Source organism: Acomys minous (genome assembly GCF_964271855.1).
Source record: "Acomys minous genome assembly, chromosome: 12".
In the NCBI taxonomy this organism is placed as follows: Eukaryota; Metazoa; Chordata; class Mammalia; order Rodentia; family Muridae; genus Acomys; species Acomys minous.
Genome location: NC_140493.1, coordinates 72685080 through 72707841, shown reverse-complemented (window position 1 = coordinate 72707841; position 22762 = coordinate 72685080). Strand labels below are relative to the sequence as shown.

The 22762-nt window shown below is 52.6% G+C and overlaps 1 protein-coding gene and 1 long non-coding RNA gene across 2 annotated transcripts; one reads left to right on the top strand and one right to left on the bottom strand.

Moving 5' to 3' along the window:
* The first annotated feature begins 13 nt into the window (after positions 1 to 13).
* LOC311579680 (uncharacterized protein) lies at positions 14 to 19998 on the top strand. The gene is made up of 5 exons (XM_084750462.1): positions 14 to 509; positions 7960 to 13811; positions 15372 to 15435; positions 15635 to 15810; positions 17331 to 19998. The coding sequence occupies exons 2-5, from the start codon at positions 13809 to 13811 to the stop codon at positions 17481 to 17483; spliced, it is 396 nt and encodes a 131-aa protein (XP_084606588.1). The 5' UTR covers positions 14 to 509; positions 7960 to 13808; the 3' UTR covers positions 17484 to 19998.
* LOC311579690 lies at positions 277 to 5470 on the bottom strand. Its single transcript, XR_014773223.1, has 2 exons — positions 1633 to 5470; positions 277 to 620 (listed from the first exon to the last, which is right to left on the bottom strand). It is a non-coding gene; the product is annotated as an uncharacterized lncRNA (long non-coding RNA).
* Positions 19999 to 22762: the final 2764 nt, after the last annotated feature.

The window sequence follows — 22762 nt, the reverse complement described above, 5'->3', positions numbered from 1 at the left end:
CAAGGTAAACACATGAATGACAGCTCATGTGGCAATCCCTCCCGGCAACCATGTGGTTGGGCACCAGGAGACCGTGAGCCACTTCCCCACATAGTCCTGAACCTCTTCCCTAAGCACAGCCCACACTCCTTACACCAGCACATCAACCACCTCTACCTGGCTTCCCTGTGCTAGCTGTGTGATCTTGGACAAGTCTTTCCCATTTCCTCAACTGGAGAACGAACCTGCTGCCCACATGCAAACATATGCCCAAGACATGATACTTGAACATTCAAAAAACAGCTTTATTCATAACAACCAAAAATCCAGAAACAGCTATCATCTGCGAGATGGATAAACAAATGCTGGTGCACCCACAGGGTGTGATGCTGCCCAGCCTACGGAGGAGTGGCTGAGCCCCTATTGTGCATGGATGAAGGAATCTTGAAACCACATGAAGAGAAAGAAGACACATAATACCCACCACGTGACCATCTGGAATAAAACAAGAACCACCACTGGAAAGACAGGTCAGTGATGGCCAAAGCTGGAGGACTGACCATCCATGGGATGGGTGGAGCTTTTCAGGGAAAGCATCAAATAATCCAACCTAATGGTGGTAGTTACCAGGGTAAGTGTTCCTGAAAAACAAAACAAAACAAAAAACTCTTCTTTGTTGGCTTCATCCTCGGATGCAATAACAAGTTGACCATCAGCAATCCCAAGCTGACATCCTGTCAACTTAGCAACTCCCATGAAAAGATACACCCCAAGTTCCATAGCAGGGCAGAAAACTCAGGAGTCTCTGCCCAGGCCTGGAACACATGCCCACCTCTAAAGCCAAGGGCTGGGGCTGGCCCTGCCTGAACCCTGGGGAGACAGGGTAAAGGGTGACCTTTGGAGGAGCAATGTATCATCAGAATCAAGGTCCATGGAAAACTAACAGACAACTGCCTGCCCCTCTACCTATCCAGTGTACCGTGCTATTACTAGGCAACTCCACAGTGCCCCAAAGCCATCAGGAATGGACCCCACCTCTGCTCAGGGTTACTTTTCTGACACAGGAGTCAAAACAGAAAGCAGGTAGGCACGGTGGTACACAGCTATAATTCAAGCACTCTAGAGACAAGACACAACAGGATTTTGAGTTCAAGGCCATTGCAAGATTCTGTCCCAAATCAAAAAAGGACTGGGAATATACCTAATGGCAGAACTCTTGTCTAGAATGTCTAAAGCTCTGAATTCAAACTCAAGGACCAAAAAACCCAAAAAGGTAGATGTGGGGGTGTGGGGACGAGGGGGCACTGCTTCTCTGCAGTCAGGCAAACCAGAAAGCCACTGGTTGCCTGCCCCCACAAGACATCTGGCAGAGGACAGGGCAGCTGGACAGAAGCTCCGGGGTCTAAGCCAGAGCCCGCAGATGTGGGAGTCTGAACTTGAAATTCCCCATGGGAAGAATGCATCCCTCTGCCCAGGGCTTCAGTGACCCAGGGAGTCCAGGGCAGAGGGAAGGCCTGCAGCTCAGTCCAAGAGCCACCTGCCCAACTGGGTTCAGCCAGGGCCAGAGGCCAGAGAAGCAATTGTCAGGACAGGTCAACCTTGCAGGGTCAGCAGCAGAGGACACCATGCACCATGGGAAGGCACAAATGTTACCTCAGTGTCACCTCAGTGCCGGGCAGTGCAACTACCGCCAAGAGACCAGCTTCCCCGCTGAAGGTCCCGGTGTTCCCAGCTCAAGTGTCCTCCTGGAAGGGAAGAGGAAGGTGCAAACAGTGTCAGATCTGTATGTAAAATAGACATTCTACAGACGACTCCTGTAGCTACCGACTAGGCAACAGGCACAGAGAGGATGTGTGCAGAACACTTGTTTCTATCATGCAGAGGTCTGTGGCCCAGGTAAGACAAGGCAGCTAAGGGTCACCTCCCAGCCCCACTGGGGCCGACGCTGGGCAGTTTCCCCACTGAGGTGCTGGCCGAGTTGGCCTATGGGGGCCCTCCTGCTTTCTGGAAAACAGGCTTTGTGGCTACCATTGCCAAGTGTGTGCACTCTGCTGCAGAGAGGGCCAGACCAAGGAGGGGAGGCAGCTTGTGCCAAGCTGGGCAAGAATGGCGTGCTCACTTGCCCCCCACCCCCCCACACACACACTCCAAAGGAAGCCTGGGGGCCTGGCCCAAAGCCCAGAGGCTCCAGGAAAGTGGTGTTCTCAACTCCCATCCGCCAATTCCAAGGCAGGCAGGCTGTCCGGCTCTGCAGACCTGCTGGAAAACAGCTAACCACTTCCTGGAGCCGACAATGCAGCCACGGTCAGCTCACTGTGCTGAGGACCAACTCTGCCGGTCCCCAGGCTGTGCTTCTGAAGTTGACTTGGAAGAGAAGGAAAAAGTCTGCCAAAAACCACGGTACCACAGCACCAGGGGCTTTCCCTCGACACAAGCCTCAAGCATGGCTATGTTCCTTCCTGGTTGTCCCTGAGCAGAGAAGCGGCAGGCAGTGGTCCTTAGATTATCACCCGGAAGCCAATGACCTGAGAGCCCAGACTGTTCCTGTCTGTAAAAAGGACCTAACTGTGCCCTACATAGAACTTGGATTGGTGGTGGTGTGACAGACTGACTAAGAACTGAGGGTCCAGGTCACTCTACACTGGCCATTGAGAAGCTAATGGAAGTGACCCACCCTGCTGTGGGTCAGGCACCTGCTCCCACCCACCTCTGGATATATTACGATCAAGTGGTTGCTATCAAATATTAAGCTAGGGGGCTAGAGAGGTGGCTTGGAGGTTAAAAGCCCTGGCTGCCCTTCCAGAGGACCTGTGTTTAGTTTCCAGCACCCACATCAACTACCTGTAACTCCAGTTCCAAGGGACTTGATCAGCTCTTCTGGCCTCTGTGGACACTAGTATGCACATAGTACACACACTAAAAATAACCACACACACACTACATTTTTTTATATACTACATGTTACAGAATGTCACTCATCTTGGGAGTTGGGACCAGGAGATGTGAATCCCCGCTCTGCCATTTTCTCACAGCGTCCTCAGTAAGTCCCCTGATCACCTTTGCCTGCCAGAGGCAAACAGTCCCATTGCCCAAGGGGCTCTGTAGGCAGAGCTGGAGGGACTCCCTTCCATTGCCTCTTATGGGCGTGTGGCCCAATGGTTCCTCCTGGCTGCTTACTAGAACACAAAAGCAGGCAAGAAAAAGCCGACGGCAAGCCCAGGCATCCACACCAGCTTCCTCTTGATTCCTACAACTCTGATCCAGTTTGTGTCGGCAGCTACCCCAGACACAGGCCTTTAACACTCCTTAAGTGATTCAAGGGTCAAAAATCCAGACAGAGCTGTCAGTCCAAGACATTCTCACTGGGGACTTCTAGCCCTCCAGCAAGATGTCTGGGCTCTTCCTGGCTGGAAGGCAGCAGTGACCCGGCATCTCCATATTTTCCTTGGTGGAAGTGGGAAAGGATGAAGGAAATCAGGCTCCTGAAGGCACAGCCCTATGGCTCACTGGGTTATAGGTCTTGCTCTCATTAAAAAAAAAAAAAATCCCTCTCAGCCAGGCATAGTGGTGCAGGCCTTTAATCCCAGCACTTAGGAGGCAGAGGCAGGTGGATCACTGAGAGTTCGAGGCCAGCCTGGTCTACAAAGTGAGTCCAGGACAGCCAAGGATACACAGAGAGACTCCGTCTCAAGAAACTGAAAAAAAAAAATAATAATCCCTCTTGGTCGGACGTGGTGATGCACATCTTTAATCCCAGCACTCGGGAGGCAGCGTCAGGCAGGGGATCACTGTGAGTTCGAGGCCAGCCTGGTCTGCAAGGAGAGTTCCAGAACAGCCAGAACTATTATACAGAGAAACCCTGTCTTGAACCGCCCCCACCACCCACCTCCAAAAAACAAACAAAACCACCCCTCTGGCTTGGTGGGTTATGGTGCTTACCCTGGAAGCCTCGCAAACCTGAGTTCAATCCCCCAGGAACCCATATGAAGGTGAAAGAAATCTAACAACTATGGGATAACAACTGAGATGTAATATGAATAAATTAATAAAATATATTTTAAATAATAATAAAAATGACATGCTGTTTTCCCAAATAGAAACCATGTAGTTAATTATCTCAAATTCATAAGTGACTTCAATAAAAATTGTAATTTCAAAAAAAAAAAAAAGAAAAGAAATCTAACAAACTAACAGAATAATAAGTGTTTAAAAGGTGCCAGCGAGATGCCTTGGCAAGTAAAGGCAGTTTGAGCCAGGAGACTCATGGGCAGTCCTCTGACCTCCGTGTGTGCTCCCCCAAAAGTCCCCATCCTGTTAATGGGGTGTGGCCAGAAGGGAAGTGTGAAGGCACGGCCCACAACAGGCTGTTCAGGTGTGGGCAGAAGTGTGAAGGCACGGCTCAGGACAGGCGGGCAGAAGTGTGAGGGCACGGCCCACGACAGGCGGTTCAGGTGTGGGCAGAAGTGTGAAGGCACGGCTCAGGACAGGCGGTTCAGGTGTGGGCAGAAGTGTGAGGGCACAGCTCACAACAGGCAGTACAGGTGTGGGCAGAAGTGTGAGGGCACGGCTCAGGACAGGCGGTTCAGGTGTGGGCAGAAGTGTGAGGGCACGGCTCACAACAGGCGGTTCAGGTGTGGGCAGAAGTGTGAGGGCACGGCCCAGGACAGGTGGTTCAGGTGTGGGCAGAAGTGTGAGGGCACGGCTCACAACAGGCGGTTCAGGTGTGGGCAGAAGTGTGAAGGCACAGCTCACAACAGGCGGTTCAGGTGTGGGCAGAAGTGTGAGGGCACAGCTCACAACAGGCAGTACAGGTGTGGGCAGAAGTGTGAGGGCACGGCTCACGACAGGCGGTTCAGGTGTGGGCAGAAGTGTGAGGGCACGGCTCACAACAGGTGGTTCAGGTGTGGGTGTTTATGAACCTCATCCTTTCCATGCATGCTCAACAGCAGCTGAGACCAATTCTTTCCTATCTGGGGAAAAACAAAGCAGCCATCAGTTTGAGGAGGCAAATGGATCTCTTATGTATTGGAGGCTAGTCTGGTCTACAGAGCGAGGCCCTGTCTCAACAAAACAAAAACCCAACCCCACCCGATGTCTTTGTGTATGTATGTTCCTCTTCATGTGTGCAGAGGCCCGATGTCCACCCAACGGTGCCTTCCTCAACCACTCTACACCTTAGTCTTTGACAGGGTCTCGTACGGAACCTAGATTTAGCTAGACTGGGTGGCTGGCCAGTCTCATGGAACCGTCTGTCCCTCCACCTAAGATCACAGGTGAGCCACTATGTGCTCAGGATGGGACTTGTGGCGAGCTCTTTACTGGCTGAGCCATCTCCCTAGCCCTGTGCCGCTGCAAACGCTTTGGTAATTAACGAGGGATCATGGGAAGGAACAAGAAGGTTTGAGGTAGGGACCTGCAGAGACAAAGAAGCCCCAGGGGAGGCGGTGACTGACGTTGGAGCTGCTTGGGAGCTGATGGGATCAGCTGTCACCCCACCCCCCCCCCTCACCCCCCCCCACCCCCACCCCCCGTCCATTCCCCAAAAGCCTCACTCAACTTTTCACCAGCAAGGCTAAATCCATTTAACCTTTACCCAGTGAGATGCCAGCAGGCAGCTCCTGAATACACATGGCTTCTTAAAAACCATCCGCAGATCCAGGCCTGGCTGGCAGGACGGTCCTGGTGACCCAGCATACCCCAAGCACTGAGACTGTCTTGTCAGACGGTGAATGCTTCCAAGCTGGCTCCTGACCTCTGAAGACCTCATGAAGATGACGCGCATCCTTGAGGCGCTGGGTGACTTGCTGTAGCAGGCCCTGTGATGCTTACTGTGCATTCGTCTCCCTGTCTGTCCATCCAAGGGCAAGCCCCCAGCTCAGCCTTAGCTGGCAGGCAAGAGTGTTGCTTTGAGACTTGGTGACATCACCGTGGCATGGTCATGGTAGCAAAGAAGAGCATGTCTCAAAATGACTCCTGTTGCAAAGGCCCAGAGGTGCAGCTTAGCACGTCTACAGTCTCAGTGCTCAGAGGCGGAGGCCGGAGGTTTGGGAGATGAAGGCCAATCTTGGCTACATGAGACCCTGTTTCCAAAAAAATAAAATAAATAAATAAATTAGTGAATGGATTAAAAGGCATGCATGGTGCTTTGCAGCCCCCTATCCTCACCCTGAGCTGCCCCCCCCCAAGTTAAAATGCTTGCAGGGTGAGGCTGGAAAAGGTGGAGACACCCAGTGGACATGGAGGTGTTCTCTGAAGTAACAGGTATACAGAGTAAGCGAGTTCTGGGATCACAGTAGAGGAGAAATGCCCAGATCAAAGTAGCCACTGGACCTCAGAGTCTTCATTTGAGGGGTGGAGGAATCCCGTAAGAAACAGGGAGACCCAAGAAATGTCCCCCCCTCCTAAAAGAAGTGGTGAACATATATGCAAATTAGTGTGGGAGGAGCCACGGTCATTGTTTCAACAAGCAGAATGCTCACACGGTGTTCCTCGTGTCAGGGGGTACACTGCAATCTAAAACCAGGAAGTCTTCATCCTAGAAGGGCCAGATGGGCCAGGCTAGGTTGGTGGCCACCACAGCTGCCCGATGCACACTGCAAGAACCATAAGGATTTTCAGGGGCATTATGACTGAGTCAGAAAACACAGCTGCCCCTGAAAGTCCCTCATTTTTCTTGCTGTCCTTGAACACTCTCTCCAAGTCAGATGGCTGGTGTCACCTGGTCGGCCCAGGTGAGGAGAGGTAGAGCATTGGTCCCTTACCCAACCCTGACCCACCGGCCGCCAGCCAATCAACCCACACCCCGGCTGGTGCGTTCTGCCACAGGGATTCACGAACGTGAACTAAGGGACATAGTTCATTTGTCTCCCAGGTGGGGCCTGCATCCAATGTGCTGCAACTGGGCTTCAGGGGTCACATGAGGGGCTCAGGCCTGACATGGCTCCAGAAGGGAAGAAGGGCCTCTGGCCTATTCACGAGAGGCCAACCCAGCCTGGAGCCAGCACCGTCTCCCCTCTCAGCCCCTGTGGAAGAAAAACCATACATACAGGTGCAAGACTCTGGGAAATGGCTGTTGTGCTCTGCCCTGCTGTTTTCTAGCAGCATCCCTGGTCTGGGGTACCCTGCAAAGAGGGTAGAAGGAACTTCTCCCATCATGAGAGCTCCCATTAAAAAAACAACCTCCAAAAGAAATCAAGTCAGGCAGGGTGGCAAGGCCTGTCATGCTAGCATTTAGGAGATAGGTACAAGGGCAATGAAAATTCAAGCTCAGCCTTGGCTACACAGTGAGCTGAAGGCCAGCCTGGGCTACCTGAGACCCTGTCTTAAAGTCAGACCCACAAACCAGCGGCTGGTGAAACGACTCAGTGGTTAACAGCGCTTGCTGTGTGATCAGGAGAACGAGAGCTCAGAGCCCAGCATCCAGGTAAAAGTCAGATGTCCCACAAACACCTGTAGTCCCAGCTCCGAGGGCTCCTCCATGCCACCAGGCATGCGTACCCGCAAGCACACGCACACAGTCTAAAAGGGCAATGAGTTGACTTCTCTGTCACGTAACCCAGTAGGACTGCTAGTGAAGGCATACAATCGCAGGCTGTCCATCACCGAGTAACACAAGCGGCTGTGACTTGAGACAACACAGGCGGTGGTGGCGGTGGCTTGTGTGTGTGTGTGTGTGTGTGTGCGCGTGCGCATGCGCATGCGTGCTGCTTGAACCTGGAGGCCAGTCTGGCCCTCTGGCTTCTCTGTTGCACCCTGCCCTGCCTTTCACACACAGTCTAGGGCTTCAGGTGGCTCTACCTTATTCCCTTCTATCAAAACAGTGGGCAAAGACAGACTGCTGGTGTTTTTAGGTTTAAACCTTCGAACTGACTCAGAGAGGTGGGGAGTGGAGGGGGGGTGGGAGCTGCAGGCTTCAAAAGAGCTGGAGGGTATGGAGGGCATCAGAGAGGAAGGATCAATAACAGATTTTTTTCCTTGTAGGAAAATGGAAAAACAACAACAACATAATACACACACACACACACACACCCAAAAAAAACCTTTCAGAGCCAATGAGATGGCTGGACAAGTAAAAATCACCTGCAGCATAAGCCTGGTGACCTGAATTCAGTGCCCAGAGCCCGCAGTGGAAGGAGAACACGCTACTGAAAACCGTCTCCTGGTTTCCTCGTGTGTGCTATAGTAAGCATGCACACGTATGTGCGCTTTCACTCCCTCCCTCCCACCATACACAGCATAGAATAAAAACGTAAAAAGCTCTTCCAGAATCGAGGTCTTATTTAAGAACCTTCGCGATGGGATGACTTTTCCTGTTTCAGGCCACTGGACAACAGAGGGTTAATTTGCAGCACCTGGCTGTTAACCTGGAGGACCTGGAACAGACCCCACTCCACACACAACCAGCACTGTCACTGAGTGTCATTCATCAGCAGGACACTTGGTTCCTGGTGCCTGGCCATGCTGCCCAGGTTCCCAGCAAGGCTAGGATCCACCCCACTGGCCACTGGGAGTTTGGCTTGTCCAGTTAAGTTAGGGGCTATGAGCTCTGCCTCGTACAATGGACACCATGACCCATAGTGGTAAAAAGACAGAGAGGTGGGACCACTGCTCTCTCAACGTGTGACTGCAAATTGTTTTGCTGCCTGGCTGCCTTTCATGTGTCAACAGGAATAAATAAACCTAACTTTGCAGGGCAATGTGAGGGTAGAAAGAACCAAAGTAGACTAAGTGACTGGCAGGCTCAGTGCGTACAATCCACTCTATGCCAGGGGCTGGGTGGGCCTATGAGACCTCTAAGAGGCCTGGGGATGGAGGTCAGGTGTACCCTCCTGTGGTCCAGCACTGGCAATGCATCTTCCTTCTCGGCCTCCAGGTCCCTTCCCTGCTCATCCCAGGAGAAGCGGGCCCAGCTCCAGCCTTGCCTAACTGTATCACCTCAGAGCTTCCTTCACTGACCAAGGTCACAGCCGCGCACTCCATCAGTAAGCCAAAGCCCAGACACTAGGACCCAAACCACCTGTACCTCTGAAGATGACCATGTCATTCATGCTTTGTCCGCTAAGAACCCCATCCCTGCAGCTCCTGCAGTCTCCCTAGGCCACCTGCTACCTGGTGTGTCCCCGACGCTACAGGCCACACCAGCTCCTCTGCTACTAGCTACATAAGCCAAATAAGGTGCTTTACTCCTGGGAGTTTAAGGTTGAGCTTGATGCACAACCCTTTCCATCTCACAGGTTGTCTAGAGGACCGAAAACCAAACCAAACCAAACCAAACCACCACCACCACCTCCAAAAAAACCCCAAATCACTACCACCACCACCACCAACAACAACAACAAACACATTTGTGTAAAGGGTTCAGAACTGTGCCCTCCCTAACATGGTCTGTCAAGACAGGCCAGCAGCACCACCCTCCTTACCCTGTGCTGCAAGGCTTAGCTCGCCTTTTCTGGGTGACCTTTCTGGACCTCAGCCCCTCCCTGGGCTAGAATATTTTTCTGCTCCGCTGCCTCAGCACACATCACACTGTAAAACACTATACCTCACCTGTTGGTCCACGCCATCTGAAGAGAGTCCCAGAAACTCCTTCATCACTATGTCATGAGGAGGCCAGGAATCCTCGCTGGCTGCAGTCTCCCTTGCAATTCTGGGATTCTTGACCATTTTAGTGCCGGAGCTCAAAACTGAGGCAGAGTCTGACCCCTCCCTGCTATGCTAGGTGACACCTCTAGGCCAGGCTTTGCCACTACCCAGTCCAGAGCCACCAGCCTTCCCAGGGTCCTCTCTCTGTGCAGGCCCAGGCCGGGCTACACGTTCTTAACGGAGTTGGCCCATGCCTCTCTTCTGGAGCTGCCGAGTCACCAAGGCTTACCAGGGAGCTGGAGGGAGGGAAGGTTCCCATCAAACAGAATCCCTAATATAGCCAGTCACCCACAAACCATGATAGAAGAGAAAGGACAGCCAAGCAGATATCGTGTTTGGAATGTGCTTCAGAAAGAAAGCTATGTACCAGCCCCGCCCTAGCCGGAAAGTGGTCCGAGGAGAAGGAGCCGGGCCCAGAGTCACGAGGGGAACCCGTCCTATAGGAAGAAGCCGCTGGGGCAAGGGGTGGTCCTACAGAGGCCAGGTGTGCAGGTCAGGGGCCAGTGGCCTCCTTCCAACCAACCACCTTAATGAGTCAGATCCAGGCCCAGCAGGCTGTGCGACAAGGACAGAGGCTCTGCTGGACTTCATTCCGGGCTGCAGTCAAATGCCTTCTTAGCCTTTCTGGCCTCTGATGAGCAAGCCAGGAGACCTGACAGTCACTCACCAGAGCCGCTGGCTTTACGATAACCAATCTCTCTCTGCCAGAAATTCTTTTGGTAAGAACATTTGCTTTTAGGGCCTAGGCTCCTCAGCTCCTCAGCTCCTCCTCAGCAGAACTGTCTGGTCTATGCTGATGGCTGACACACCATGGGGGGACAGCTCAGCATCCAGAGGATGAGAACCGAGGTGTTCCTCAGCACTGGTGGGACACTGGGCCTACGTGAACTTTCCATATAAATGCACATACCTGCCCCGAAGACCAGCGCGTGTCTCTTCGCTCATGTTTCCAGACCACGGAGTGCACATGGGAGGCCAGTCATTACACATGTTACCTAGGGACCCAAACTTTGTGCAAAAGCACTTCCCCACTGAGCCATCTGTTTTTATAAAGTGTTATTAGAACATAGCTGTGCGTTTTCTATGCGTGCGATGAGGTCACAACCACAGACTAGAGGCATTCCTCGACTTCCACAGGATTGTGTCAGTCACCTACCAGAAGCTGATGATACCGTAAGGTGACACGCCTGCACTACACCTAACCTACCGGATGTCCCGGCTTAGCAATAGCACCCTGCAGAGGATGGATTCTTTGTCTTTTGATATCATGGGGCTGGATGGAAGCTGCAGCTCACCGCCACTGTCCAGCATTGAGAGAGAGATCCACATGGCAAATTGTTAGCCCAGGAAAAGGTCAAAATTCTAAGGGTAGGGCCAGAGAGATGGCTAGGTGGTTAAGAGCACTTGATGCTCTTGCAGAGGACCCAGGTTTGGTTCCCAGTGCCCATCTGGCAGCTCACAACCGATAACTTCGTCTCCAGGGGATCTGATGTGCTCTTCTGGCCTCTGTGGGCACAAAGTACACACATAGCAAACACACAGGAATTCACACATACATATATAAAAAAAATTAGAAAAAAACTACTACTTTTTTTCCCCTTAGTTTTTCAAGACAGGATTTCTCTGTGTAACAGTCCTGGCTGTTCTGGATCTTGCTTTGTAGCACAGACTGGCCTTGATCTCAGAAATCAGCCTGCCTCTGTCCCTGGAGTGCTGGGATTAAAGGCATGCACCACCATACCTGGCTAAAAAGGAAAAGAAAAGTAACTTCTAAGGGCAGATTTTAGTAAATGCTTATAGCTGAACCAAGACCCTACCTACATTACCATGTACAACAAACACCCTGAGTTAGAGGAGACAGCCAAATATATAGTAAGTATATTAGTCACACACAGTTTGTAAGGTTCAGAAATCCTAAGTTGAGCCATTGTTAAGACAGAAACTTTCTTAGTTATAAGTTATGGTCCTGGGGAGCCAGGCGTGGTGGCGCACGCCTTTAATCCCAGCACTCGGGAGGCAGAGGCAGGCGGATCACTGTGAGTTCGAGGCCAGCCTGGTCTACAAAGTGAGTCCAGGATAGTCAAGGCTACACAGGGAAACCCTGTCTCAAAAAAAAAAAAAAAAAAAAAAAAAAAAGCTATGGTCCTGGGGCTGGAGAGATGGCTCAGCTGTTAAGAGCACCGTCTGCTCTTCCAAAGGACCCATGGTCAAATCCCCAGCACCCACATGGCAGCTCACAACTGTCTGTAACTCCAGTTCCAGGGGATCTGACATCTTTACACCAATGCATATAAAATTAAAAATAAATACATTTTTAAAAAGACATGGCCTTCACAGCATAAAATATTTGTAATTTGAACTTTTTTTTAAAAAATCTGTTTGTTTCTGAATCCTGGCTGCTCACATGTACCAGGCACCTTGGGCTAAATACAGACACGTAAGCAAAGCCTGCTGAGTTAGCTCTTACGGCCTGTGACAAAGCAGCTGGATGGGGCGTTCGGCAAAGCCCAGCCACCGACACTGGAAAGAGTGTGGTTATTTGGGCAGCGCGCCTGCAGGCTGGCTGGCTCCTGCTATAGCCAGAAAGGAACCCTAGAAAGCCAGACTCTGCCCCAGCTCTGAGCACATGGCTGTTGCCGCCCTAATTAAGTGGATGCGAGCAATAAGAGCCACAGTCTTACCCCAGTCTCTCGGGCCGGAGGTGCCTGTGAACACTCCACGTGTGACGCCTAGGCTATCCATTACGCAGCACCCTAGCGGGGCAGCAGCTGTAATCAAATGTGCTAATACCTCTGCGATGAGACCTATGGACGTTCATACACCCCACAATACACACAGACTAAGAGTCTCAGGTCGGTTTGGTTCAAGTTTTCCCAAAGATTTCGTTACAAAAGCTGCCATTTGGGGTTTTCAAAGATCTGTGGAGTTCAGAACTTGGGAGCTAAGGTGTGGGCCTGCAGCAGCAACAGCTACAAAGTGCAGATACTGTGTCTCTTCTTCACGTTCCCAGCCTGGGCAGCACTCTGACCCCGGCCAGATGGCCTTTGCTGCAAGTGGACACAAGAAAGCAAACACAGACTCACTGAATGAATATACACCACCAGACGTCTTTTCCCTCCAAAATACCCAGCCACTGACATTGTTAAAAGTGGAGAGCCTTAACTAATATTATTAGGGGGGGGGGGTCGTGAATGAATAACTCTCCTGCTCCGTTTATGCAGACAAGGACAGTAAGATGTCCTCTGGCCGCTGCTGCTGTCTGAGGCACAGGCATGATGGGCTGGGTCTACCAGGAGCAGAGGAGTGGGCGGGAGCTGAAACTTTAAAGACCCCATTTTTTGACATTCCCTTGTGTACTTCCTCAGGCCTCCCCGTAGCCAAAGTTCCATTTGAAAATCTAAAACGACTTCTCTCATCACAACTTCCTAGAAGCTAATTAGAAAAAAAAAATGTGCTAATTGGATAATCTGGTTTCAGATGTTCTAATTATACTCCTTGGTAAGAGGGGGGTACAAAATATAATGAGAATAGGAAATATAGCAGGAATTCTTCCAAAAGTATCAAACATCCAGGAAGCCTACGGCACCAAGTCCCAAAAATAATCTTGAAGTAGATGAAGAAGTTTCTTGTTTGTTTTAAATTTGGTGCATGTGTGCACCCGGAGGGCAAGGGGCAAATTGCAGGAGTTAGCTCTCTCCTTCCACCATGTGGGCCCTGGGGATCGAACTCCGGTCCTTGGGCTTAGCAGCAAGCACTTTTACCTACTGATCCATTTTGTCAGCCCAAGCTAAGAGTATTTATTACAACACACACCCCAGTATACACGGACAGCCCACCCCCTAGAAAACACACAGGTCTTCTCCACTATGGGATGTCTGAAGAGACTGTGGGGATGGCTCCCACCCCACCTGGAATTAAATGAATTCTCTCTGTTTAAAGCAACTCAGTTTCAGCATTCTGAAATGTCGTGCCCTCTTTCTTAAGCCTGCTCCTACGAATGACTACCAGCAATTTCCTCATCGCCTGAGATTTCTAAACCCAAATTGGGAAAGAAGTTCTTGATTTCCACTGGTGATTTCTACCTCACCCTGGCACTGGGCAGATCTGTGGGAGTACTTTTACTCCCCGGTTGGGAAACACTTTGGGTCTGGCTGTGACCAAGCTCTGGTGACAAGGCGGCAAAGGAGATGGTAAGGGTAGGAGGGGGTGGGGGTCTGCTCAGGGGGAGCATACCCTTCGGAAGCCATGCACCTGGCACAGGTGTTCTGTTAATGTCTGCAGGGGCCTGGCACACCTGCCCGGTAAACCCAACGCTGCTGGGAAACTCCGGGCTATATTTAGTCAAGGCTAGCTGCCCCAGCCACCTGCTACAGTAGCGCTCACAGCTCAGCAGTATGGTAAAGATCTATTACAGGATTACAGGAAGGACCATGGCCCCGGCTCTAGCTCTCTGCAGCACATGTGTCGCCCATTGGGCAAATATGGACATTGTAGGGGCAACGGGAGGCTCAAATGTACTGCTAGGGTAAGCAACGTGGGACACAGAGCCTGGCACATTCGCTTTCTGGGTTTTGTTCCTAAGTCACCTCTCACCCTGAAGGGACAAAACATCTTTTGAATGACAAGAGGGACAATCCTCAAAGACATTCAACAATGTCCCCTGTCACTCCCCCCTCCCCCCTTCTTGCTGGAGACACTGTTTCTCTCTGAAGACACTAACAGACTTTAGTGAAAAAAAAAAAAAAACTCCACATACGTAGCTTTAGTCCCCTGGGCTGCCTGCCTCTAATATGATTACACATCAAATGCAATAAATGGAGCAAAGTGGTATTATTTTTCTGGGAAAAACCAACATCATAAAAGAGTCTTTATTGAATCAGAGGCCCATGAACTGTTCTCTTGCCTAATTATGGCTCCGAGTGAATGAGGCTGGGTTTCCAGGCAGGGCTCTCACAAGTCTCCAGCCCAAAGAGCAACGGGATATTTGTCACAACTTGTCTAATTACAACAAAAATCCACCAGGAGGACAGTCAGGGAAGATGCCAGGGGAGGTTGGCAGCTGCCCCTCCCCCACCCGGGAGCTGCCCAGGAGGGGCTGGTTTCCTAGCTACTTTTCTGTCCAGAGGCGGACCCCTGCTCCACTCCTACCCCTCACACTCGAGATAGGATCCCAAGGCTCTTTCCCTAGCATTCTAGCTCTGGCCCCTCTCAGCCTGTCTCTATAGAAAAGACCCATTGCGGAAACAGGATCTTTTGCCAGATGTTTCAACACTTAAAATCTGGCCAAGGTTAATGTGAGTGTGTGCATGCATGTCCTCAGACCTGGTTAAAGAGGAGCACTTGCTGCCACCAGATTCAAGAAGAGAGTGTGAGAGTGGGTGTGTCACAGGCTCTGGGAAGGGAGGGCTCACCCTCCACACCAAGCAGGCCGGAGCTAATGGCTTGCTGGCTTCTCTCAGATGTGGAGCGCTCCAGCCAGGCACACCGGACTCTGACATTCTGCTTAGACTTGAGTCTTAGTTATGAGTATCTGTTTGCTCTCAAACTTCCTAGAACAACAGTGAACTCCAGGGCAGCCAAGGTTACAGAGACCCTGTCTCAGACAGACAGACAGACGCAAAACCTTCCAAAAGCAAAAACATATTTTCTTTCTATAAATCTGTCCCTGCCTCTGTGTACTGAACAGAACAGCCAGGTCAGCAGTAAGGGGTCAGACAGCCATGCTGCCCATCCCTCTGTCCTGCCAATAGGTCACAGGACTCCTCTGGAAAAGTGGGCACCTCTGGCACCCCCACCCTCCCAAGCTGGTTTCAGGTAAGTCTCTCCGGCAAAGGTTTTTCCTCTCAGGTTTTCACTTGCCAGCCTCAGGCTAGCCTATCTTGACCTCCTCAGAGTTTGCTCACTGGCCCCACAAGCCCAGGGGTGAACTCTGATATCACTTGGGGACTGTGGCCACGTCCCCGCCACCTTATGCCTGGCATTCCCCACAGGCATTTCTGTTCACTTCTCACAGTGCCCCACAAAGCCAGCCAGGGTGGAGCTGGGAAACTGCACCCTGGGAATCGTGACCAGCCCAATCCAGCCAGTGTCTGCGATGACCCAGCTCCCAAATCCAGTCAGTTGGTGCCTTCTCCTGAGACCAGTCTGCACCAGCAGAGCACGTGCCCTGACAGACTTCCGGAAAGCGAGGTGCCACCAGCAAATGGGCACCATGGCCTTTCTTTGTTTTCAGAGGGACAGGGAAAAAAGGGGGGGAGGCTATTTTTATAAATAATTTCTTATTGGGGTGTGTGTGTGCGCACGCGTGTAAAATGCAGGTGTGTCCATGCAGCAGCACACATGGGGGGGGGGGGGGAGAGTCAGAGAACAAAATTCAGGGGTCAGTTCTCTTGGGTTTTGTTTTTGGTTTGGTTTGGTTTGATTTGGTTTGGTTTTCAAGACAGGGCTTCCCTGTGTAGCCTGGCTGTCCTGGACTCGCTTTGTAGACCAGGCTGGCCTCGAACTCACAGCGACCCACCCCTTCCAACCTGAGTTCAGGGGACTTCAATGTCAGGGGACTCAATGTCAGGCATGCTCAGCAGTGCTTTTACCCACTGAGCCACTGTGCTTGAGAGAGCGGGATTTTAGCCTAGTCTAAGGCCTACCCCGGAACCCCACACTTCCCAGGGTGGAGATCCAGGGACCGGAAGTGGGTTGTATGAGCCATGAACCGCAAAGTCTTCCTAGATCCGAGCTTCACAGCTGTGCATCTCCAAATTCCTCCCATACCTCTCCTGCTCTTCCGCGGGAAGCCCCGCCCCCACCTCACCCCGTCAGGCCCTCCCCTACATCTGCACCTCCCACCCAGGACTCTCAGGAGGACTGCCTCCACTACAAGCTCCTACAGTGTACTCGGTCAGGTTTCCTGCTGGGCAGAGATGGCACTTTCAGGCCCCAGGGTGGCAGCGCTGAAATTAAAAAAAAAAAAAAAAATCACAGGGCAGCTAGTTCCACCGGGCACCTTCGTTTTCCTCAGTCCTCCTGGGCAGCCAACACAGAGGACTGGCTGCAGGGCGATTTCCAAATTCCCCAGTTGCCCAGATCATGGCAAAAGGAGGGAGGGCACACAGAGTGGGTGAGAAGTCGTCCGCCTGTCTGTTCTCTGTAGGGCGAGTTAAAGTGAAAGACTAAAGCTCTGGAAACGATGCCAAATGTCTTAGAAGTTTCTGTCCCATAAGAAAGTATTGGCTCTGGGAAGTTCTGATTCTCCTCACCCCTCAACCTGGTGATTATCTCAGCTTAAAAAGATACATAGCAAACTATTCAGTTCCCCTATGGAGTGCGTGGCTGAGCCAGTGAGTAAGCCAGCCTGGGGCCACCAGAGAAACTGAGATATCTTTCCTGGGACTTCTCATGAATTGTGCTGCGGTCAGAGATGGAGGAATTCAAGCTGCCTGGGCTAATCGCTCTGTGGAGCACGCAAAGTGACCACACCTACAAGCCAGGGTTCCTTTGGGGTCTGTACCGGCTGACTGAGACGTCCTGCCATCTGGGAGCTATACTCAGAAGGCTGCTGTGCTACCAAGGCCAGCTGGGAGAGCCAGGGGCTGGGGGAGCCAGGGGCCGGGGGAGGCCGGGGCTGGGGGAGCCCGAGACTGGGGGAGCCCGGGGCCGGGGGAGGCCCTTTCCCTCAAGATCTGAGCCTCCACTCTTTCCTCATCTGCTCTCAGGGCTGGCAGAAGAGCCAGGGTGAGCAGCAAGGGAGACCAATGGCCAGCTTTCCCACAGGCGACGGCCCAGTAGCTGCTGAAAGACAAAAGGAGAGCTGGGGAGAGCGAAGTGACGGCCCTCGGCTGCCAACTGTACACACTGCAATGATCTGATTTTGGTCCTGGGGTCCCGCACGGTAGAAGGTACACCCTCCCACGTACATAGAAATAAACAAGCAAGATGTGCTCAGTGTTTCTAAAGTGTAGACGAGCAAGCACAAGGCAGGGGAAGGGCTCCCAGATATCACCCCTAGTTTTTGATGCAGTAAGTCTCCCTTGTGTATTTCCCCAAGTCCAGCATATGTCAGCAAACTACAGTCAGTATGAGAACCTGCCAGACGCAAAAGCCCAGGGTCTCAGTCGCACTGCACCCTTCTCAACCAACAGATACAAACAGGGATGTTCAAAACACAAGTGGGAGAGCCTGGCATGGTGGCGCATGCCTTTAATCGCAGCACTTGGGAGGCAGAGGTAGGTGGATCGCTGTGAGTTCGAGGCCAGTCTGGTCTACAAAGCAAGTTCAGGACAGCCAGGGCTACACAGAGAGACCCTGTCTAGAAAAACAACAACAACAACACAAAACAAAAAACCACAAGTGGGTCATATAGCCATACCACCATGAATATGCCTGATCTTCCAGTGTGACTGCGTGTATGAGTGTGTGTGTGTGAGTGTGTGTGTGTGTGTGTGTGTGTGTATGGACCACTCATGGGAGAAGTGCCAGGTTGTGTCAGGCACTATACACATTTTTAAATAGAAGCCTCGCCACACCCTCCCAAGCTAAGAATCCTAAACCTTGATTCACAGAGGAGAAATTGGGGTTCAGTCAAGTCACTTAGCCAAGGCCACCCTGCCTACAGAGGGATCAGAACTGGACTCCCCATATACCCCAAACCCACCATATGCCTTGGTGGCCTTTGGAAATTAAAATGATCCTCTCCCCCCCACTCCCCCTCCTGCTACAACTCTCTTTCAGGGCCTTATCACAGATTAGGAGCGCCATGCTATTGTGCAGAAGTCCTGACACTAGCCAAATATTTACCAGCCTTCCAGAGGGCAGCCGAGCAGTCTGAGAGGGGAAGCAACCCCATCAGGGAGGGCCAAGCCGTTGCTAGATAAAAAGGGGGTGCAGGGCGTGGGGAGACTGTCACTATCCTGGAGAATCCAGACAGTTTAACTTTGGACAAAGAGGCCTTGAAGAAACCCAGCAGGACACGGGAATCCTTTCTAAGTGTTATACCTCCAGTAGGGCTGGAGGTGCGGCTCAGCAGTTGTGAGCACTGGCTGCTCTTCCCTGTACCACACAGCGCACAATCAACCATCTCTAACTCCCAACATACCTTCCCTGGCCTCCTTGGGCACCAGACAGGCATACGGACAAAACACCTATACACATCAAATAAATAAAATAAATTAAAAAAGCTTTCAACCTTGCCAGGACTTGAAGGCAGAGACCAGGGGACTAGCTTCTCCATAGTCTCTTTTACTATTCCTATCCTGCTAGGCAAAATTTTGGTCTTTAATCTTTAATAAGTTGAGGTTTTATTTAAAAAAAAAACCTAGGAGGGCAAGGTTAATTATTCACAGAGTTGCAATTTACTTAAGAGTTGAGAGGGAATAAAAGTTTCCTCTCAGCAAGCAATACCTGAATCCCACATGGATCTCCCTGGAGGTCTGACTAAAATCCTTCTCCTCCCATCAGCTTTCCACCTTGCATTTAGCTGCTTCCTGAGGAAGGTTCCAGCACAAACAAGCCTGGCCATCCAGTCACTTCCTCTTGAGAATCCTTGAGGTACCCATCTTCCAAGGATGGAAGAGGGTGTGGTGCTGGGGCCAGGAAGGAGGTGTCCGCCAGGAGACACAGCAGAGCTGCAAAGCCCTCAGCCGAAACACTTGCTTTCGCTAGATATGTTTGCTTAAATCAAAGCAGAAATCAGTTTACTGGAGGGCAGGCTAGCCCCACTCCAATGCCTACTTCAGTCAAGAGAGAGGGGAGGGGAAACCCAAAATCCGGGGAACTGGAGACCCCCCGACACTGGGGGTCCCACATTCCAAAGTTTGGCCCCTTCAGGGTGGGTGCAAAGAAGCCAGTTCAGCAAGCATTTCTGCATCGCATGGTTCCAGCTCACTTCTGTAGATGGTTTATGACCACAAAATACTATGGACACTTCCACTTCGTTTACTTTCTGGTAGTGATGCTGGGGGCCGGATTAACAGGAAAACTTGTTTTTCCAGCCTGATTCTGCACCCCCAAAAGAAAGCATTTTTCTTAATTAGGAACAAGGCCTCCAGTTAAAGTGCCCACCAGTTCCACTCCTTAAACAATTTTGTCTCAAAATGGGATTTGTCAAGATGCAAGGAAATTTACACCATGGTCAAGAAACTCTTTCCTTCCATTCTTCAGACAAAAGCACATTCCACCAACTGGAGCCTGTGGGCCAAAGCTTACACGGACAAAACTCAGGCTACGATCCTTGCTGAGGCTCACCGGTCCTGCCCCACATTTCTGAGACTTCTCCCCACACCTGGCTCCCTCCCCTGTTCCCGCTGCTACATGCGGCTGAGGGACAGGGACAGCAGGCCAGTATGATTTGTACAGGGACTACTTTGCACGTGGCCCACAAGCATGTCGAGAAAAAAAAAATACCTTGTATACCGCCTTTGTACAACTGCCCAAGAGCTGGGCCAGCCTGGTTTCACCTTCTCCAGCCTCCAAGCTTCTAGAAACCTCTCTCATTTTCCAATGCCAGGAAGAAGGGGGCCCGTAGTGCCCTATTTGGCCAACTTGCCCTTTATACACACAGTTCAAGTCTCCTAAGAGTTTTTTTTCCAAGGCTGCCGAGTTAGCCACACAACACAAAATGACATAGGGGCCAAGTTCAGGGACCCGAGATTTCAGAACTCTGTGTGTGTGTGTGTGTGTGTGTGTGTGTGTGTGTGTGTGTGTGTGTGTGTGTGTGTAACTTGACGGGGGGGGGGGGATGGTCAGTATTGGGTTACATATGAAAGAGAGTAAAAAGACTGGTCAGAGAACTAGCCACAGACTGCATTTAAGACGTAGAGTGGGAGTCAGGAACTCCGAACGCAGCCCGCCTGCCTCCCCAGGAGCAAGGCCAGAAATCAGGCTATATCTTCCCCCACCCACAAGCTCAAGGTTGGCGCCACACAGCAAGACAGGCTCGCCCAGAAGGAAAACGTCCTTTCTTCCCCCCCCCCCGCAGGGGTCACCCAAGTGAGGTCCCAAATCTTCCAGGAGGATGCCGACTCACACTCTCAAGTACGTTGAGATTTCTTTGCTGAAGTACAAAGACGTCCCCAAACCGTACTGACACCCCGCAGGCCCAGCCGGAGCGCACGAGGACCAGGAAAGAGGCGAGCCTCGGCCGCCCGCCGAGGAGTGTGGAGAAAATGCCGCCGGTCCTGGGGACCGAGAACTGGGACTTTGTAGGCCAGTTGAACTGACAACCTCATCTTGCCCGCAAAGACCCAGCTCTCAGCTCCCTTTCCGTCTTGGAGTTCGGGGTGCCGTGCTCCCCCGACAGGCTGCCCAGGGCTGAGTCCCACTGCCCGCTCTTGGCACTGAAGCGGCTTGGGGACAGTTTCGTCACGAAGCCACCTGCCCCTCCCAGCCTCGGCCCGCGGGCTCCGAAACCAACCCTCGAAGGGTTACCAGACACGCGGCTCACGAGGCGCCAAAGACAGTGCTGGGGACGCGGGAGGTGTGCGTGCCCGGCCGCCCCTGGCTCCATATCCACCCGAGCTCAAGGGCTGCAAGCCGAGAAACTTCCCAGCGCCCGCACGCCGTGCCCGCGAGGCCCAGCTGTGCGCCGCCCGGTTACCTGTGCTCACCGGGCGAGGCGGGACCGACCGAGCCGCGGCGACCCAGGCCGCTTCGTCCCGCACCGCGGCCACAGCCCGGCCCGCGTGACCCGGTGTCCCCGCAGCTCCGTGCGCGCCCGGCCGGGGGTCCGCGGCCTCTCCAGACGTGCTCTCCGACCTGGGGACGCGCCGGAGAGGATGTATGCGCTGCGGCAGGGCCCCTCGAAAGTTGCGGGGTTCCTCTAGCCTGCTCTCTCGGCACGACCTGGCTCCACGTGCTGGTGACACATCAGGAGAGCCGTGCGCCCCGCGGCTCCCAGAGGACCGACACGAGCGGCGCCCGCCCAGCGCAGCCTCCTCGAGCCCAGCGGACCGCGCTCCGCCCCGGCCCGCCCTCCGCCCGCCCCTCGCCGGCACCGCCCCCCCGGCCGAGACGCCAGCTCCCGCCACAGCCCAGGAGGGAAGACCCTGCGGGGTGTCGGGTGGGGTGTCTATCTCCAGAGTCGCCCGGGGCGGCAGATCTGGGCAGCGGGACTCGACAGTCTCGAGTGCCTTCCACCCAGTCACGCAGTCCTTCCCGTTTCCCCCCAAGCCTCGGTAATTTTCCCTTTTCCTCCTCTGGTCGGTTCGGTCCGCAGCTGGCGCTTTCTCCAGCGAAGACCGGCGCCGGGAGCCCCCTGCCGGCCGCCCTGCTGCGGGCCTCGACCTCCCCACTCGCAACCTAGGCTGGGCCTGCCCTTGAGGGCTTCGTGGAAAACCCAGGAGATAACACATTTAAAGTACCCGGTGTAGTTCTCGGGGAGAGAAACTCTTGAAAAAGTGGGTTCCTTTAAGGGTAGGACAGAGGAGCTGCGATACAGATGGGGGCATTTCCCCAAATTGAGAGGCGGAGACCTGACGAGCTAGCTACCTATTTCTCTGTCCCCTCTGCTAGCGCGGGAAGGGTTAATTGGATGTTTATCTGGGGCTTATGGTCCACACCGGGGTTAATTGGATGTTTATCCGTGGCTGGTGTGGACCATCCGCAGGTTTATACCAAAACAAGTCAGCGGAAGATTGATTCCAGGGGTCATAGAGAAGGCCTGAGTTCCCCAATGGCCTTCAGGTGTAAGCTTGGAGTCATTTAATTTAAAATAACCTGACACTTCCGCTACATTCTTATCTCCGCTTTCCTGGCTCTTCTCCCCAATGCATGCCTAGAACTTTCTCTGCACCGAGATTCCCCGCTTAGGACAGACAGAAGAGCAGGGGCAGGCACGACAGCCCTGGAGGGTTTGGGGGCAGAAGGCTCTGTGCTCTAAAGGGACAGGCTTCAGGCTTCTGTAATCCCCATTATTTTGGAGCCCCCCCACCCCGATTAGAGGGGCAGAAGGGAAGATACCCTGGCATGGCTAGTGATGCTGCCTGGGCTGGGGGGCTCCCTTTTATTCCTCTCTGACAAGCCCTTGGGGTTTGTGAGACTCCAGAGCGTAGAGGAGCCAGTGTCCTGGGGGGATAAAAGAGCAGAGATGTAACGGATTTACCCCGGCACTGATCCTGAGGAAGCCCTCCAGAGATTAAAATTTGCTTCATGG

Excerpts from the sequence above, each read along its gene's own strand:
- LOC311579680 (XM_084750462.1), top strand. Across the intron at positions 15,436-15,634 it reads CCCTCCCAAGCTGGTTTCAG|TGCCCCACAAAGCCAGCCAG; the intron begins GTAAGTCTCTCC and ends CACTTCTCACAG. Across the intron at positions 15,811-17,330 it reads ACAGACTTCCGGAAAGCGAG|GGCTGGCAGAAGAGCCAGGG; the intron begins GTGCCACCAGCA and ends ATCTGCTCTCAG.